Source organism: Pleuronectes platessa, chromosome 5 (assembly GCF_947347685.1).
Source record: "Pleuronectes platessa chromosome 5, fPlePla1.1, whole genome shotgun sequence".
NCBI lineage: Eukaryota > Metazoa > Chordata > Actinopteri > Pleuronectiformes > Pleuronectidae > Pleuronectes > Pleuronectes platessa.
Genome location: NC_070630.1, coordinates 17,293,079 through 17,313,305, shown reverse-complemented (window position 1 = coordinate 17,313,305; position 20,227 = coordinate 17,293,079). Strand labels below are relative to the sequence as shown.

Here is a 20,227-nt window from a genome sequence, read left to right as displayed (position 1 = left end):
TGCAATTGTCTCAGAAAGTGTGACTAGGACAATGACGAATAACTTGGTAGTTGATGAATATGAACTATAAACTGTCAATCTCAATACAACATCCAGCATAGAGCATCCAGATGTTTAAAGTCAAAGTCAGACCGAAATGCTATATGCTTTAAATAGAATGGACTGCATGTATTTCTAGTCTTCAAAACTACTCAAAGTGCTTTACATACCAGATCATATCATGCATTCGCATTTACTTTCATTTGTATACACATACACACACACACATACATATAAACCTAGTGAATTGTCTTTCACTCGCACAGCCATCAGGTATGCTTATAGGGTTCAGTGTCTTGCTCAAGGACACTTCAACTTGTGGACCAAATGAGGTGGAAATCGAACCACTGACCTTCCAACGTCCCACTCTAAGTCTTTTGCCATAGCTGCCTAAAATAAGTTTGTTTCATGCAAACTAAACCTTTTACTGTCCCGTGCTCTGCTGCTTGTTATGGCCTAAACTGCATTAGCAAGAAAGTGTCAATCATTTCACAACACATGAGTGTAAAAATAAGACCTGTTTACCGACTCCTCACAACACTTTTATTTAAAAGAAGTTGGATTGCAATGTTTTGGATTTAATTGGCGTCGTTGAGTCAATGTCTAAGTTAGATTTCTCTTTTTTAGCTGCTGTACATCTGTTCCGCACACACCAGTGCTTTTAATTCCTCGTTTCAAATAAATGTCTCCATTTATTCACTCCCTGGTCATCCTGTCCACAAAGCAGCGTCACTTAATACACCAGTCTTTAAATCTACATGATAAGTTATTATTACTGTGTTTTTTTCATCACTTTTTTCTGAGCTGCCTCTGGGACAGTATCCCAGACTTAAGTTTACGCTGAAACTGCTTCTCTTGTGTGAGAACTCCAGCAAACAAAACAGGATGAACAAGCAGAGTCTATAAGTGACAGATTTCCCGTTGTAAGAATATAATCTGGTGTTTATGACTGTAGTAATCCTGGCCTGTGGAGGAGTTGTGCTGTAGTGGAAGCGACAGGGTATGGTGATTTATATGACGAACACTGGCTTCATGTTAAGTATCACATTATCTCCGTGACAGCTGTAGCTTATGCGCACACATCTGTAACAGGGCCTGCATGTGGGTGTTGCATTGTTGTCTGTTTACGTGTGTGTATGTGTGTGTGTGAGCAGTGTCAGTGTTTTTATGTTGCTCATCCTGTGTGTTGGCGTGAGTGTGGCTGTGTGCAGCTGGTGAGCGCGTACTCCCATTCTGTGAGTTGGGGCTAGAATTGGCCTGTCAGTCACACTAAAGTGGGGAGGAGTGGGAGACGACGGGTGTTGGGAGGAGAGAGGACGAGAGAGAGAGTGAAAGAGCGAAGGAGCGAAAGAGCAAAAGAGAGAGGCAGAGGAGCGATACAGGGGGAGGAAGAAAGTGAAGCTTGGGCAGGTGATGCACAAGTTGAGTTCTTCTCTTGAGCGTTCTTTTCTTGGTGTATGAAGCTTCTGTTTACACTGAGATCATTTTCATTACACGTTGAATCATGATGTAAAGGCAAATGATCACATGACTGTGCACATGATTGCTGCTCACCAAAATCCTACATAAAAACCCAACATCTAGTCAAGGATATAGACTCAATTAGAACTACTGCCATGTGGTTGTTTGCCACCAACAACCAGAATTGTTTAAACATGTGAACATTTCCGCCGAAGTTGAAAGGAATCTCTTGAGGTGTCCTTACACTACTTTCCAGAGGCAGAAAAAGGGTTTTGCAAGGTCAGACTGACCTTGAACTTTGACCCCCCGACATATATATGTACCATAATTGAAGAGATTTCCTCATGGTGTTCCCCAAAATGTTGCATTCACAAGGTCAAATACGTGTTTTTGTCAGGTCATGACCTTGATCAACAAAATTAAAAAAGTTCATCCTTAAGTCGAACTGACCTTTTTTACCTTCTTTGGAGACATTCCCTTAAAGGTCCAGTGTGTACGATTTAGATGAAAGGGATCTACTGGCAGAAATTGAATATAAATAATCCTAGTGATGTTTTCACGAGTGTGTTTCATCTAAATTGTACGAAGTGTTTTCTCTAAGCTTGAATAGACCCTTTATATTCAATTACTTTATATAAACATCTTTTTTACAGTAGCCCAGACTGGACAAACTAGACACCTTTTGAGTTTTTATGACAACTGAAGGCCACCACAGGTTATTTCTCATGTTTGGAGGGGGAGGGCGAGGTGAGGGGTATTCAGCTGCAACACGACACTTCACCTTTCCCTTTTTCAGCTCATCATCTATCACTCTTTCTCTCCTGTGGTCTGGTCTGACACTCTCCCTCACTGCTCCTTCTCTCCTTAGATTTGCTCCCTAAAGGTCTTGAGGATGACGTCCATGAATATTTCACTAAACTGCATTCTCGGCTTATCAATAATAAAATGCCATATTTCTTTAAATATTCTAAAAATACAGCTGGACTCTGCCTCTTCTGTGGTGCTTTAAAAATTCATATACACCTAGAAAACTGCTAAGTCTCCCAGCATTGGACATCCATACGGACATGACTGCTGAATGGTGTGCACCATCACTTTTGTGTTTGCGTGTGTGTGTGTGTGTGTGTGTGTGTGCATTTCCATGACATCTTAATGTTCTGTAACACAGTGTGTTGGAGTATCAGTCCAGTTCAGTGAAAACTATCAAAGTGCTAAAAGAGGTGATTCACATTGTAAAAGGTCTGAATCACAAAAGCCTCATACTACAGCACCGCAGACAGTGAGACACTCACAAACACACTCACACAGGCTATTCCCAGCCCACACACTCTTATGAACACATCCTGCCGACTGACTCGCACACTTTCATTCTGTCTGTCGGACACACATTCACAAATGCTCTCTGTTCGTCTCACACACTCCATTTCCCTCCCCTCACCGTGGTGAGATGTCGCAGCCCTGTTGCATGAAAGCTCCCAGTGAGAACCACAGGGAGTTGAAGATGCCGAACTCGTTGGGAGGCTGGTCCGTGGGGCCCTGCTCGGTGGCACCCTCCTCTGGTTCCTCCGCATGCCATTCGTACGGACTGAAGCGACTCACCTGGGAGGGAAAAGAACATTTAAATAAAAGGATTCGGACAATTTAGAAGTCTATAAGAGTAAAAAAGACATGTGCAGGTGTATAGAAAGCTAATTGAAATCTATATATAAATATGAACACTGGGAGACATTATCTAAGCAATAATCGTAAAGGTTTAATAATGCAAAGACACACAGAGGGTACATTTCTTGTTACTGCTGTAGATAAGTAATGTTTGAATCTTGAATATACCGACACTCCCTGTCGGCTGGGGGGAAGCAAGACAATGCCACCATGCTTGAAAAGATGTTAACTGCTTTAAATGCATAATTGGAGGATTTGAATATTTCCTACATACAGGCAGTGTTTTATCAGATCAAGATTTATCACCACTAAGTAACCATAGCACCAGAAGAGTCTCAGAAATGTTCTCATGATGTAGTTCACTGGCTCTCCATTATTGTTTACCCTGGACGTTAAAGTGAAAATGTACATTTAAATGTGTTTTCGGGGTTGTAAACTATATTATATGACTTCTCCTTGAGGAAATATATAAGTTCCTGGTTTTAAAATCATATTTATAACTAAATCTATAAATACATTTACATTTATGGGTTGAATATTGCTAATAATGCCATCTAGTGTTTCAAACCGTCTCGGACCTTGCAGGGCCAATGCTTACATATATATTTTAACGTCACGATATTTATGGGGACATTTGGGGGTTAAGGAATGTGTAAGCTCCGCCTCCCAGCACTGCATTTAAAAGAACACTTTTGGAATTCCAGGGAAACACAAGCTTTCAATAACAATATTCTTCCACATGTCACAATCCCACAACCCAGCTCGACCTTGGACTTTAGGTTTGAATGATCACTCACCAAAAACAGCACAACACTGACTCCAATGTACGCGAACACTATGCACATCCAGATCTCGTAGGCCAGCGGGTCCAGGAAGGAGAAAACACCCGGTTTGGACTTTTGGGGCTTCTTGATCATGATGGATATACCCAGAGACATGAAAGGCTTCGAGAAGTCAATCACTTCTTCTCTCACCAGAGTGATGGTCAGCGGGGCCACAGCGATTTCTGCTTTCTGCAAAAAACAATAAGGGAGGAGAAGTATGCACATTATTTTAAGTGCAGTAAATTTGGAGCAACTTCATGTAAAACAGGTGAGCGGGAACTGTCTGTGAACTCTTTTTTTTCTCAACAAGGTGAGAGTCTGGGGAGAAAGATAAAGGATGGAGGAGGAAATTGAAACACAAAAGGGCAGGTATAGTAGACAGGATCACTATGGGATGAGTGGAGTTTAAAGCGGGAGCGACAGAGGGGAAGAAAGACGGGAGGCAAAGAAAGCGGATTGGTGCATGGGGGTGAGAGAACAAGGGGGGGATTATTGAAATTTGGACTTGTTGAAAGAGAGAGCGAAGCTACAGTGAAAACCAGTAGAATGACAGGGAAGTAATTCATACGTAGCAGGACACGGCCTGAATATCAATCAGTGAGCATTTGCATGTGTGCGCACACACCAGCAAAAATCTGCAAGTCCAAAGCATTATTCCTCCAGCAGACTGAGTATCTGTTTCTGAGTAGCTAAGTGTGTCTAAACAGCGTCTGCAGTGTTATCGGTAAAAGAGGGTGCACAAACAGCATATCAAATAACATCCTCCGCTACAAGGGAAGATGCAAGGAGGATAAACAACATAACAATGACAAGGAAATCAGTAGAGATATGGAACAGAAAAAGGGAAGGAGAGGGCAGTGGAATATATGGGAAAATAATCCACAATGCACGAGAGAAATGGATGAAATAAATTTGAGTTGCAAAGCGAGAGTCGAATGCTACTCAACTTGAAAGCGAGGGACAAGAAAGCCACAAAGATAAACAGAGAGAAAGGGGCAAGTACATAAAAGCGACTGTGAAGAGATGAAGAGGATAACATGCAGAGATCTCCTGACTGTGGCAGAGGAGTCGCTGCAAAGGGCTGCGGGTGTTTGGAACAAATCCAACCTGATTAGTCAATGCAGCGGTTCTGCTGTGTCACCTTCCACTACACACATTCTGGTGGCTAATTGATTCTGTCGCTTCGGTCTGTTCTGCAGCAGCGTCTCCGTTTTCAGCTTCCCGCTAAAGGCCGACTGACGCTGTCCTCTGCATGTTGATAGAGTTTTCATCGAGACAGTGATGTAAAATCTGCAGGAAGTGCATGGTGCGTCAACGGCGGCATAATTAGCCAGCTCGCCAAATTCTAAAGAAATAAAGAGTAGGCGTCTAGACAGAGCCACTCAGAAGGAGACTGACGTGGGAGCTAAGGAGACGCAGAGCTCCAGATAGGTTTATGGTCTAAGTGCAATATTTTGAGTCTATCTGATATTTTTTGTCCAGAAATGTGTGACGTGTCTGTAAAGGAGAACATAACAGTGATTTGTCATTTGAACCAGTTATCCTCTCTTACACTACAGTAAATTATATGTACTGAGCTTTTTCAGTCTTATCGGCCACTCAAAGGGCTTTAAGCACAAAGCACATTCACCTATTTGCACACATTCATACAACTCTTCTATACGCAGTGCTTTTTCAGGCACACATCATTCATTCACTGTTAACCCAGGAACTGAGGATCAAACTGCTGACGTTCTGTTTAGTGGACAACCCTCTCAACCCCTTGGTTCACAACTGCCAATATAGTAGGCCTGCTCATTAACTACATATTCGACCCATTTTCAGGTGTAGCAGTAACAACATTTAGAAACAAATTGGGTTTAACAAATCAACAAGGACGGAAATAAGACTTAATAGAAAAATGTTTTTAACTGAGCTGAAGAACATTCAACTTATTAATGCTCAATGACAACTTATAACATAAATTCTGTTATTGTTGTTTTATTCAATTTCTTAACTTGTAACCTCAAGCTAAATGTTATTATATATATATATATATATATATTACTGTTTTTATGTTACAAGAGCATCGTCTGGCTCATGTCAACATTACGTCAGACAATTAAACCAAAGGCATATTGTGAGTAAGACGTATAAATGTCTGCATAATGCGACTAAGGGTCATAATACTATATTCCAAGTATGATCTTATTCAGGTTAAGGTAATCAGGAAATGCTGTATAAGTGTCTTATTCAGACTATTGTCATAATCGGGCTAATGTTGGAATATTGGTGTCCACTGACATTCTTACCTGTGGGCTTGGAATTCTCTCTGCATGTGTACTGAGACATGAGAGGTTCCTAAGTTGTGTACAGTGTTTGTAATGAACATTATTCTGTGAAGTCTGCCAGGGACTCTTTGGTTGATGTGCACTATAAATAAACTGAGGCTGAGTTGAATTCAAATACATAAATAAGGAATTTGAAGGCATCTTATTGGGATCTGAAAGCTCCTGATATAACTAATATAAGTAGTCTGGCATTAGAAGAATAATGAAAGAGTGACATTTGAGTGAGAGACACATTTATAGAATAGTATATACAATATAAGTCCAAATGTTTTCCATCCAAACTTACCCCATACACAAGCTCCCCAACCATGCCGTTCCATATCTTTGTCTCCGGATCTCTGGCTCCGTATTTCCCGTCTGGTACGATCTGGATCTTGTATTTGATTCCGATGTGTTTGGCGATCTCCGAAGCCAAGTCCACGCAGTATCCCTCGAACTGGTCGTTGCCTTCGTAAAGCTCCCAGTTCTTCTTCAGCATCACGTAGGGACCCTCCTACAAAAGCAGCATAAGGGGAGAAAGACATATCTGTTTGGAGGAACATGACAGCAATTATTCAAAGAAAACAACTTGCAATGAAAAAATATAAGTGTATACATTTTCAAAAGAAACTTATATTTCCTTTTTTTTATTATACCGAGAGGAGCTCAGTTCCTTGCAGATGGAATTGAAGAGAAAATAAGGGGAAATGAAACAGGAAACTAAACAATAAACATTAAAACAAAAAATACACTTATCAGGAGATAATTTAAAAGTCACACATTATACATTACGTTTCAAATGTTTTAAGCTGTTAGAGGAGATAGGTGTCTTTCAGGTGAATTATCTTGTCAAGAAAACACAAAAAACTCAAAAACTTGATAGAAACAGTTGGACAGTTTATAAAATCGGGTAGATTTAGTTTGATATCCTGTATTTCTGACTTCTAGGGCCAATGCCTTTGTCTGACTGGTGAAGGCTCCATTGGGACATTCACCTGACTCACCACTAATGCTGAAAAGAGAAAGATGCAAAAGAGAGAGAGGGAAAAGCATGAAAGAAAATGTAAGGAGGAGGACTGCTATGGTAACGTGTGGCAAGAAGTGGAATGATTTAGAACGATATCTGTGCGTGGGATGAGAGCAAAGAAAGGCTTTACTGCCGTCTAGTGAAATGCTGAGTGTATTAATGATGACACACAAAGACACAAGCATGCTCGTCCTGACAGAGAATCATGCCCACACATTAAAGCAGCAGGAGGAAAAGGAGAAAGGGATTTGAGTGACAGCGTATCCATCCGCCGCAGTGAGTTATGGTATTATGCCTGAGGCTGCTCACCCTGTAATCCAACTGAAACCAAGCCCATTAAAATGCTTTCAAAACCCTTTTTAATCAAAGACTAATCTCATCTAATTAATCAAGCAGGCTTTATTTATATCGTCAAACCCTCCCCAGCTATGAAACTGTTTATGAAGATCATGAAACACAATAAAAGCGATAACATATTTTGTATTGAATTCTTCATGCAGAGAAATTGCTTCACATTTGAAAGTGGACAGTGGAAACAAAGAGATTTTTACAAGGCTTAAAAGGTGTCAGGTGAGTATTAACGTTGGTCTCACAGGGGTCACGGTAACACTCCACCAGAGTGAATCACACTGAAAGCATGTGTCGATTGGCAGAGACAGGCAGACGGATTAAAAAGCCATACAATGGAATGTGATCAATACAAACAAGACCTACAGAGGGAAGCTGGATTTAGAAATTGATCTATTTTCCGTAGTAAACAAAGATCTTCAAGTAAAACAATTTCCTTCCTACTCGTGTATGACTAACAGATAAATGTGGAGAGTTTTATTCAACATCTACATGATTATTCGACAGATTAACATGTACCGAGATGTAAGATGATTTAATCACATAGATGTACTTCTACTACTAGAAGCTGCTACTAAAGTACTACTTTCATCATTAAAAAAAAAGCTCATCTTTTAGCATGAAGACAACAAACTAAAACGTGAGCATGGTAAACATTATACCTGATGTACATGGCTAACTCTTGTTTCAAAATCAAAAAAGTGCAGCATTATTTATCAACAAATGTACTTCTCCTCATTTAAATGGTTTATTAGCTATAGTCAAACATTTGTAATTGTTAGTATGCAATCCCAGCAGTGGTAAAACATTTATTTGTTAAGTGCAGAAAAAATCATACATTTACATGTGAAAGAAACACATTTCAAAACAAAAAAAGCATGCAAATGTGCACATTATTCAGTCATCAGCATAAGTTTTTTTAAAACAAAATACAAAAAAAACAAAACACAAATACTGGTAACTTAATTTATGCTGCACAGAACAATCATCATCATTATCGTCACCAAATGCACAAAAAAAAAAGAATGTTTCACTTTAGAGCATTTTCTCTAAAATGTCATTATCAGAGACATTAGCAGGTCCCTGGGGGCTCCTTACATTGACTCAACATGAATCATAGTCTTAATGAACAGCAAAACAGTTTCAAGTTAATTCACTCTGTTAACAAAGCCGCCAAGACTTCTCTGTAGCAGAGATACACACTAAAGACATTCAGATTTTAATAATAATAGCCTTAAAGCACAATACAGATGAGATGAGTTGTAACCTCAAACTTGTACATATACACCTCTTTTGTTTTTAATCATCAGGTGTTATTTTTTGCCATCATAAACTTCATAGTTCCCAACCCGGTGTGGAATGAGCTGCTGAGGGACACAACATGTATTATTGATACATGCCTGAAGGCTTCATTTATGGCAGAGATCATTTGGTGCATTGCTTCAGATGAATAACACCAAGCTGCCTGTAATATCTGGTGCATGCTTATATTAAAATAACTCCATTTAGACACAAAGTCAAAGGTTATACAGAAACCTGCCACAAAATAAAAGTAAATTAAAACTCATGGATTACAAAAAGAAAGAACTGTAACCAGATGAACAAGATTATAATTACTGAAACCGATTAAAATGCTGCGGTACAGTGCAGCCGGGTTTTGGATCCAGTGAAATTCCAGAATCTGGTGCCATTTTAAACAAAGACTTTAATCCAACTTTGTACAGACATTTGTATTAACCCATAAGCTGATAGAGAAGTCAGTACTCTAGTCAATCATCTCATTCACTGTAAATTAATTAAAAAATTCTCAGCCTTTAAAATACACAATACATAATATAGGTTGCATGATAATAAGTTCTGTGTGAGTGGTAAATGAGAAGATCGTTACTTCTCTGAGATTTGTCTCTGAGATGTTTATCTTAGTGTATCACTCAAAGACTGGAGTCTTGTCACCATGAGACTAAGGGGTCATTTATGCTCAATGTTAGATACGTATTCGCAAACACAACTCGGTGTCCATACAGACGGATAACATGGAGCAGTACCACTGGAAATCCTGGGGGGGCAGTGTTTCCAACAGTTCAAGCAAGACAATCGCAGGACACCGGGGAGAAATGTCCACGATGGCTGAATGTTCAGAAGGGACACTTCGCGAGTGGGTAAGTTGGATCTGTCTTACCTTTTATTTCAGAGGTTCATTAATCACAACCTCTTTCATTGTCGCGATGTTTGTTGACGTCAGAAACTCTGCACTCCCCTCTACTGAATTGTTCAACAACCATGCCAACGTAAAGGACTCATAGAGGTATGGTAGTGAAAATCACATTGATTGAAACGGACACATCTCTTTTTGTACATAAAGGCAGAATGAATCAGTCTAAATAGACAAACATCTAAAGTCTTTGCTTCTATCTTATAGGAGAGACAGCCCTGAGCTCCCACCTCTCTGATTTGGGCGTTTCTCGGATTTGGTTTCATAGATGAAGATTAATCTAAAACTTTTGTATGGAGCATCTTTTCACCATTGTGAGGATGTGTAATAAGTCTATATGATATCCCTTATTCATATTAAGATAGGTTTGCTGTATATTTCAGCTTATACAATAATACAAAATAAAAGATTGTTGTTTGCATTTGGTCGGAGCCCGCCTGTTTCCAGTCTTCTGGCAGAGCTAAGCTAACCAACTGATGGCCTCTTACTAAATAGGCAGATGTGACATTGGTATTGATCTGCTCATTAAACCCTTGGCAAGAATGTGAATAACTAAACTGTTGAATGATTCCTTCGGATGATCACTCATCAACCCCGATGATGACATTTTGTCAAGCTCCTGCTCAGAAGCACAAACAGCTGTTGTGTATTGATTATTTACCTCCACACATTCTGACTACTTGATTGGATCCTACAGTGGGAGGTTGTCATATCAGGGAATATGCCATTAGAAATTGTAAGTGCTTTTTTTTTAACTTAATTTTTCATCTTAAAGCTCAAATGCTCACGGGGAATCATTTCCTTAATTTCTGTTAACAAGGACAATCTAGCCGACTCCACTGCCTCCTCCTCCTCCATTAAATTACCCTCTGATTTATCGTCTTATAAGGTCAAGTGTTTGAATCAGAGCCGCCTGCTTTGTTAGTATTATGTAAGCAAATAAACACACACCCACACAAACACACACATACCAATGGGAACTCAGCCAACAGTGCCACGGTTTCCCTTTAGAGCTCCTTAAGGTGTGTTATCAGTTTGCCCCAGACACATTTGTCTCAGTGTGGTGGTAGTAATGCCAATATAGTGCTTATGTGCATGTGTGTGTGTGTGTGTGTCTGTGTGCACTGGATGATAGTGCCTGCTGTTACTGCTGGTAAAGAAAGCATCATGAGAATCATGAATCATGAGTCTGGGCATTGCAGACAAATGGAAGGTGAACGGGGGAGAGAAAATAGGAGCAAAGATCAGGCAGTTGACAGGAAAAGAAAGGGAAGGAAAGGTAAAGAAAAAAGGTGGAAAATCGACTGGCGATAGGGATGCATGGCGGTTTGGCAGTGTGAAACTATGGAAGAACACTGAAGGAGCAGTTCAGAATACAGTAAGAGATAGCTCCAGGCTGAATAGTAGATAGAAACAGTAAAAAGGGAGGGTGAGAAGGAGAGATAAAGGGAAGAAGAGAACTTAAAATGGAGAGAAAGGGGGAGAGGGGCTGAAAAGAGGGGAAATGGGTGGGTGGAAGAGGGAGAACAGCTTTGTAGAAGCAAATGGTTGGAGCTGATAAGACATGAAACACTTCACACTGGAGCCAAAGAGGCAGACAGGACTATGCTATGTAAGCCAATAAGAGAGCCAGTGAAAAAAGGACAGGCATCCAACTGGGCAGTCACCTCAATGTCCAGTCATTGATTCAGGCTGCCATCACTCAATCGGTCTAGCGTTTAAAAAGCCAGACCATCACAGGACGAGTTCCCCAGCCACCGAGACGTTTAATCAGCCTACAGGCATTCTTGGAGATGGCCGGAGAGGACCGCCAGGCAGTCGGTTAGTCACGGCCATGTTTTAGTCGGTCAATCACTTCATTCATTCGCTAATTACTGCAAATTACAGTACGTCATTCTATCCAGTCACACGCGTGGCCTACTCAGCCATAAAGGTCAGTCAGACAAGTCATTCAGGCAGCTCACTGCACAGTCTGCTAGTCACTGAGTCAACCTGCCAATTACATCCAGCTACACAGACACAAAGCTAGTAAGAGGCCAGTTAGCAGCTGAGCAAGTCAGCAAACCAGGTAACGAACCAGCGGACCAAAAACGCACCTGGATGCCAGTTTAGCCAATGATTTGAAAGAGTCAGCAGCCGCTCAATCGATCAACCAGTCAACCAGAATCTACAATAATTTGTGTTAGTCACAATTCAAGTTGGATTTGATAAATATCGTTTCCAAAGCCAACATTTCCAGAAGTATTGTACATTTTGACCCCGTTCACATTTGAACATGTGTCCTAAAGTGGTCAGAGCTAAGTGCAGGTCTGAACGCACCCAAATGGATCCTGAGAGCTGATCACTCACAATCAAAATCTGAATCAAAATCGGTTTACACATGCAAGGAATTTTCTGTGGTCGGTTTTGTGCAAGCATAAATAAAAAAAAACAGAAAATATTAAAGAAAAAAAATATCAACAATATATTATTAACACTTAAAAAGAGATTATGCAATATTCTGTAAGCTCAATAAAAGGATTTGGACAATAAGATAAGATATTTACAATCTGAAGTATGTACAGCTAATCCGTTAGTGGCCACAGGAAGTTGACGATCACATTTGAAGGTGGTCTGCTGGAAACATGTGGCCTCTTTCTTTTTGATGTGTAAATACAAATGCATCACATGTCACTTGAAAGAGCTTCACTAACAGTTTTATCATTATGATTTAATTGCTCTTCATATTTTATTCGTTTTTTTTACAGTGATTCACACTTGATACAGTGTTAATTATATTTTGCTCTTTCATTCACATTTTGTATCATATCTTTGTTCCCACATTCATATGTCAGGCCTGTAGTTTACGATCATTGTGAAGAAGGGTCTACTCAGCTGATCACTTTTGATCAGATCTCTCAGGACGGATGTTCATACCAGGTCTGGATGAACTAAACTCTCACATTCCTGAATTGCATCTGAACCTTTTGTCCTGGTCCTCATGAAGAGCTTGCATTGACTTCTTGTTTATAAATACACCAGGGGGGCAAGTTTAAAGACTTATCCAACTGCTTGAACTAAGACCTATAGGTTTAATTTAATATTACCTAAGCCAATTAAACACAATAATAAAGGAGCCTTTTTACGAGGCAGCAAACTAAGACCAGAGTAAAACAAACAAAAGATTGTGAAATCCTCGGGGGGGCTTTGTTGAGCGTTAACAAGACCAGCAAGTGTACGTTAGTAATTGTTAATGTCCAAGGGCTTAACAACAAATTCCTGTCAATGCACTTTGCTCACACTGGCTTCACTTGTATGAGTGTGCATGTGTGTGTAATGTGCTGTACATGTGTAAGTGACTTATTGAATGAAGGCTTAAGTGCTTGCCTGCATGAACGACCTACATTTGGGTGAAACTGTCACATCCATGTGTATTTCAGGAGGGTTTTAGAACATAACTTTACATTGATACCTTTAATATTTATAAAATAAAATGACAATGTCAGTGTTAAATTGTGTCATTTTAATGTCAAAATTCAAATCCTCCTGATGCAGGCTGTCATTATGTTTTAGAGTGATGGCACTAAAGTTTATTATCTGAAAATAAAAGAATTTCTTCCATTATACCGTTCCATCCAGATGTTTACACTTAAAAAACCTCTCGGAGAAGCTTAAACACAGTAGACAAGATGGAGTCAATTTACAGTGTGACAGAGCAGGAAGATAAAGATGGAGGGAGAGCAGTAAAGTGAGGGCTGCAGGACTGACCAGGAGACACAAAATAAATGTTGGTGAGGTCATTTCTCCTGTAGTAGTTCTGAAGAGTAAAAGAGAATAGTGTGGTGATTGCGGTGTCCTCAGAAAGAGTAAAATAAGAATGAACAGGGACATCCAGTGGTCCGGTGATTTTGCCACAGTATCCCTCGCAGAGCTCTCGTCCAGCTGTGCTTTAGTTATGAGCTGAAGACTTGCTCTGCAGAGAGGAAGGCATCCCAGTGCCACTGTCATTCTGTTTTAATAGATGGCAAACCACTTCTAAACAGAATAAAATATACATCAAGAAAAAAAGAAAGGCAGTCATGAGAGAAAGAAAAAGAAAACAGACACAGAGCACCGGGTGTCCTTGTTCTGCGCTTGAGAGACACTCAGCCTATCACTGTCTGTCCTCTGTCTTTCCCGAGGGTTTACGACTCAGGTGAGTCTGCCTTTCAGTCTGTTGCTCTGCTCTGTCTGCAGACCCCGGCGTCAGTGTCGCAGCAGAGGCTTCCTCATCATCAGAGGCTGCAAAGAGGAGGAGGCGGCTGAGCTAACATTAGCCAAGGCCTGCTGAGGTCACCATCCACAGAGAAATGTGCAGGTGGAGGGGGGAAACAGGGAGATGGGCGGGCGGGGGATTGAAGAGATGGGTGGAATTAAAGACAGACAGCAAGACATGGTGAGAGACAAAGAGAGAGAGAGACAAAGAGAGAGAGAGACAGCATAGCAGCGTTGGAAAAAAGTCAGATGACAGACGGACGGACATGGGAGGGGAGCAACAGGGAAGGAACAAACTTCGAAATATTTCAAGAGCGAAGTCAGATTGTTTCGCACAAAATTAATATAACACAAATCAAATAGCCGCAAATACGTTTGTTCTAAAAGGTATTGTATATTGACTCAATGTGCATCTATTCAAAAGAGGTTTTTGTCACAAACTAATAAATTTGACATTGTTTGTTTTTGCCTGTCTTGGGTCTGGCTCGATGCATCCTCCCTGTGCTGACCTGACCATGTCTAGCCACTAGGGGCGCTCAAGTATATTGATTTATGACCACAGCAAAGTCTTTGAACAATCTTTCAGATATTTGTTCATGTCTCGTCACCGAAGGGACCACCACTAGATATTTGTGTCGTACTTATGTGTTTGCTGGATGAATCAATGTTCCTCGAAACAAAATGCTGAGCTGCTGAAGCTCAAGCATCTGTGGCTTGTTTTGTTTTTTTATCTCTGGGCTCAAATTAGTCTTTTGAGTTGCTTTCACTTGCATCACTTTGCATGCCCAATTGAATTAGACTGATTACATTTACAGGAAGGGGATGGCCACCATAAAAAGGCTGCAGATGGGTGACGTGAGATAAAATGTAAGCAGAGGATGTGCACAAATCCAGCGATTAGCCTTTTTGTATCCTTATTTGAGCAAGGAGGAATAATTACTGGGCTGCAGACCGGTGTCTATGGGGAAGCCATTAGAGGGGACTGCACTGAGGTCACTTTTAAATGGTGATCTGAGGTCAGTTTTAGTTTTGCCTTCCAATGAGACATTAGTGCAATCTTCCAGCTGGATAAGTGCCACTCCCTCCTGGGTGTGCTCTGAGAGCTCCCTTCAACTTGTACAGCTCATCAAGTACCAACCTGATTTTTCAAATTCGACTCCCTTTTTTACACTCCTATGATTTCTGACACTGAATATATCTTGTGAGGCCATCGAGGCAAATTAACCCTAGATTTTCATCAGCGTGATTTATTGGAATTAATTGGAGAAACAGAGATTTGGGTGAAACGTCTCTTTAACGGTAACAACCAAACAGAGATCAAAGCAGTCAGGTCAAGGTACTTTACCATGATTGTGGAAACGACCAGGGTGCGGTTCACCATCGCTGAGCTGTCATTGGATAAGGTGTTTTCACTCTGGACCAACACAAGTTTGTCTATGTCGTTCCAGTAGCCGATCTGAGAGAAACAAGAGGGGAAAAGGGAGGGGAAGCGTGTTAATAAGAGTGATATGAAAAAAATACAATTCAATCAATCAGCCTTTACAGTAGAACAGACCACTTATAAAAGAAAACGTCATAATTTAACAAGAATAAAGTTGTAATATCATGAGAAAAAAGTTGTAAAATTACAGGAATAAAGTCACAATATTACAATAATTAAATCGTAACAATCCTCCTTCCTGGTTATAACCCCCGAGAAAATGCTTTTTTTCCTTTATTCTTGTAAAGCTGTGAGATTTTTCTAATTAAATTACAAATTTAGTCTCAATTCTCGATTTATAATAAATTTTCTTGTTCAACTACAATGATTTCGATCACGACTTTCTTCTCAATTAGGACGTTATTCTGTTAAGATTACATCATTAGACTTTAAATCTCCTCGATGTGATCATCTTCACATGACCCTGGATCTCTGGCTGACAACAAATCAAGATCAAGAAGATAAAAAACTAATAAAAGAGATATAAGAAAAAATAACCTGAGTCAGATGGAAAGAAAGGAATAGAAACATTAAAAAAGTTTCAACAGAACTCGCTCACTCCAGCAAATTTCCCATAAGAACTGTAGAGGATATTGAGTGATATTGAGTGTGGGCCAAGAACTTTCAATAAGCGCACATTGCTGTCAAAGGAACGCTTGAGAAGCTGGAACATGATGTTATGTCTTCATTATAGGTGCTTCATGTATGCTTTTTTCCCAGTAAAGACAGATTATGAGCACTTGAAACGAGAGATTTAGCGCCATACTTTTTCCAATTATGAAGAGGGATGATGTTGAAACTTTTCTTATTGACGTCACTGCAGTGTTTTATGTTGCACCAGTCTGTCTGTTAGCTTCTCCAAAGAGCTACTAAAACATACGCTGTGACGGCTCAATTGGTGTTATTGAACGATATTAATGCGGCACTAACACAGCTATTTGTTCGAAATTATGGGGATAATTGGGCAGTAAATGCATCCATTTAAAAAATTTAAATAACCACCATGAGGGATAAATCAACACAAACACAAAAAATTGCAGGAATCATCCTTTCTCAGTAACAGTCAGTCTCGAGTACGTTCTGTCAGCGGAGGTTAAAAGTAAATCACAAAATTACATAGGCTGACGGTCGTATGTTTTTTTCGATGGCGTTAGACTCACAAATTTAAAGGATCATTTATATGGATTCCTATCCATGCGGAGTGCTCACCTTGCGTGGTCCGTTGCTCTTTAATTCAAACACGTCCATGGTGTAGTTCACCCTCCGGCCATAGTGATCGAACTGAATGTTCCCTGTCAGGCCCTGAATGCGCACCTGGATTTATAACAACAGTCAGAGTAAGGAGTGGAGAAATACACAATGAATAGCTACTGCAGAAAGTATCAACAAATGTTCTAATCTTTTACTTGAAGTAGCATCAAGGATATGAATATGGATAGTCCTGTGAGAATGTCAGCTGTAGTGGTTCTAATAATAAAAGTCATTAGTCAGTAAAAAGATATTCTCTTCTCCACAAGGGGACAAAACAAGAGTCATAGAGCTAAGACTTCATAACTAAATTAAAGTTAGAGTAAGTCTCCCAGGTCAGGGGTTGCATCTTTCAGAGGCTGCATTTGAAGACAGATTGCGTCACAGTGGCGCGACCAGGTTGTCCAATTTCAACGGCTCCTCCAAATGCAGCCAAGAAAACGCGTCCTCCCATTCCTGAGTAATGAAGGATCCAATGGGAGGATTCTTCCCAGGCAAACTTATCCCCCGATTCATTGGGTGCTGGCGACAAGCTACTTTTCAAAAAGAGACTATGATGAAATGTGACCCTCATCATTGCATTGTGACAAGCTGGTGGCGCAAATACATTCCTCAGTAGAGAAGGCCGTCTCATTTTGGTTTGGTCTTTGCAGTGTAGCTGCAGAGCTTATTGGTAATTGTCATTGTTACAAGTCCAAGTCCAAAAGATTCTACGTCAATGCAATGTCCCTGCAAGTATATATGTAGTGTGTGGGAGCTCCATCAACTTCACATTTTCCACAAGCTCCATTATCAGCTCACATATTATATATATTATGCACGTACTCTTTTTGTAAAATCTTAATACAACAAATCTGATTAGCAAATGTTAGCATGCTAACGTGATAAACCAAGATAGTGAGCAAAGTGAACATTTAGCCTCCTTAGTATATTAGCATTGCCCCAGTGAGCCTGTTTGATAAGAGAAACTTGAATAACACAATATAAATGTGCTTGATACAGTGATCAGTGTTAAATATATTTTGACCTTTCATTCACATTTAGTTTATTTTCCTACATTCATATGTCAGGCCTCTGTTTGTTCCAACCTGTCCCTGTTACCTGCTGTAATTCTTACTAACATATCACTGGTCAAACTTCATGTGGGTTTCTCTCTCTGAAATAAGATGTTAAGATGTCAAAGGAAATCATGTAGCCTAAATTCAAATTGATTAAAAAATCATAAGGAATCTAAAGCAAGAACCACTCTACTGCAGAAGATGATTTTGTGCTTTGAGACACAAACTGCTCACCTTGCTACACTGCAGTGTGTGTATGTGTGTGTGTATGTGTGTGTGCGTTTGTGTGTTTGTAATTTCCAAGCCGTCCATGCTAAACTTTAAAACAACACACTCATGCCAACCTGTTTGAGAGCTCGCTCCATATCTATCCCTTGGTTCCATGGAGCAGCTGGATTGGCCAGGCAGTCACCGGCATTGCCACGGCGACTGATATCAATTTTCTGACGGCGCAGGGTGCGGAAGGCCTCGGCCATCACAAGAACGCCATCGTACGTTAGAGACGAGGTATACTGAAGAACAGGGGAGAAGACAGACAGAAGGAAGAGAACATTTTACCATTTTGACGATTGTGGAAACATTGGTGACGGGCAGATAAATAAATCCTTTGTAAATCCAAGTCCATGGTATATCAGAAATTAATCCCCTCAAACTTGTAGTTCTCAGGTTGTGCAAAATATTTGAAATGTGAGAGAAGCATTAAAAAGTGTCCTGTGAAAATGTAATGGGATCCAAACTTTGCACAGGAATATTCCCGAGCTGAGGTTTACAACATAAACCTTTAAATTATACACTGACAATAAGCTTTTAGTATATTTGTAGTATATAAATATATATATATAATACAAAATTATAACAGTTTTTCAAGACTTTACTGATAAAAACCAAACTAACATAAAAAATGATTACATTAATAAAAGGGATATATAACAGTCTTGGAATCCAACAGACATTGTGAAGTATGACGTGTTTGTGGTCAGTGTCATTTAAAAAAATCGTCCAACTGATCTGCTCAATGACGGTAGCTACAGGGCTTCATCAGTTTAGATAGAATGTTTGATAAAGATGCTGATGCATCAGCTATACTGTGAACCTATGGAAGAACCAGTTAAAACAGCTCTACTACTGCAGCAGCTGTCAGACCACCTTAACTCCACATTAGCCATGCTGACCTGAGTCCTAATCCATCTCACCGCTCTGTCTTTTATTTGACTTCCACAGTTAACACCGGTGAAGGTGGAGCAGGCAGCTTGTGAAAATGTAACATCCCAGTAAATGTGTCACTTTTAGACAGGTTATTGCTTTTAAATCCAGTCTGTGGGCAAAGTCCGACATCCATTAAAATGGTCAAATATTGTTGAAAAACTCCTCTTCATCAGAGAGTTCCCACATATGATAACATTTGCAGTCATTACAGGATTTATAAACATGATTTTATTTGGTCTTATCCTGACAAACAGTTTTTGTTTATTAAAATGATATGCAAAAAAATACATAAAATAAAAACACAGGAAATTACTTTCATTAAGTAAATTTGTTCTTGACTTTCAAAAATGAAAATAAAATATTTTTGTTACATAATTATTCAATTAACGGCCTTGAGTGTTACATTTAATTTCATATTCACATTCTACTGCTGAATGTTTGTATATTACTGGTATTTTGATCTGTATTATTTTTTTCTTTTTTACAAGATCTATGTATCATGTCTAAGAAGGTTTTCCATTTTAATTCGATGGGAGTTGTTCTCCATATTTTGAAGTTTTTACCAGCTTTACTCTACAAGGCACAGTCGCCCATTTGCACACACATTCATACAAGCATCGATACGCAGTTATTTATCACACATCAATCACACACTGACACAACAGCCGTCATGGGCAATATGGAGTTCAGTGTCTTGCCCAAGGACACATTGGCAAAAGACACTGATCGAACACCAAACCCTCTGGCGAGTGGACAACCCACTCTACCTCATTTGCCACAATGGCTGCACAAGCCTGCCAGACAATGGGCAGTGCCTCTGTTAGAAACTGCTAAATGACTACAAATAAAGGAACGACCATGGACGGAGGTTCTTTGTGGCTATAGTGGCTTTTAACATGTCTGCGCCCAGGGACCCATTATCTCAAAGAGGAGTTTATGAATGCAGCACATCAGAATTGATTCTGAGTAAATCACACAAAATTAAGTATTTGAAATGTGACAGACAGACTGAGGATCAATAAAAGAAGAGGCTAAGAGACCATCAGTCCTTGATCCTTGATGAAACCCTTGAAAGTGGTGTTGAACCTGACGGATTGTTTGACAAATTCATTATCGGGAA

The 20,227-nt window shown here is 39.9% G+C and overlaps 1 protein-coding gene across 2 annotated transcripts in view; it reads right to left on the bottom strand.

The window, feature by feature from the left end:
* Window positions 1–20,227, bottom strand: part of gria4a (glutamate receptor, ionotropic, AMPA 4a) — a 101,930-nt gene that overhangs the window by 25,593 nt on the left and 56,110 nt on the right. For both annotated transcript variants that reach the window (XM_053423512.1, XM_053423513.1), the window contains exons 8-13: window positions 18,246–18,413; window positions 16,805–16,909; window positions 15,461–15,571; window positions 6,603–6,809; window positions 3,960–4,175; window positions 2,939–3,099 (exon numbers count right to left, since the gene is read on the bottom strand). In XM_053423512.1, coding sequence (XP_053279487.1) covers window positions 2,939–3,099; window positions 3,960–4,175; window positions 6,603–6,809; window positions 15,461–15,571; window positions 16,805–16,909; window positions 18,246–18,413 — 968 coding nt within the window. The remainder of the gene's footprint in view (window positions 1–2,938; window positions 3,100–3,959; window positions 4,176–6,602; window positions 6,810–15,460; window positions 15,572–16,804; window positions 16,910–18,245; window positions 18,414–20,227) is intronic.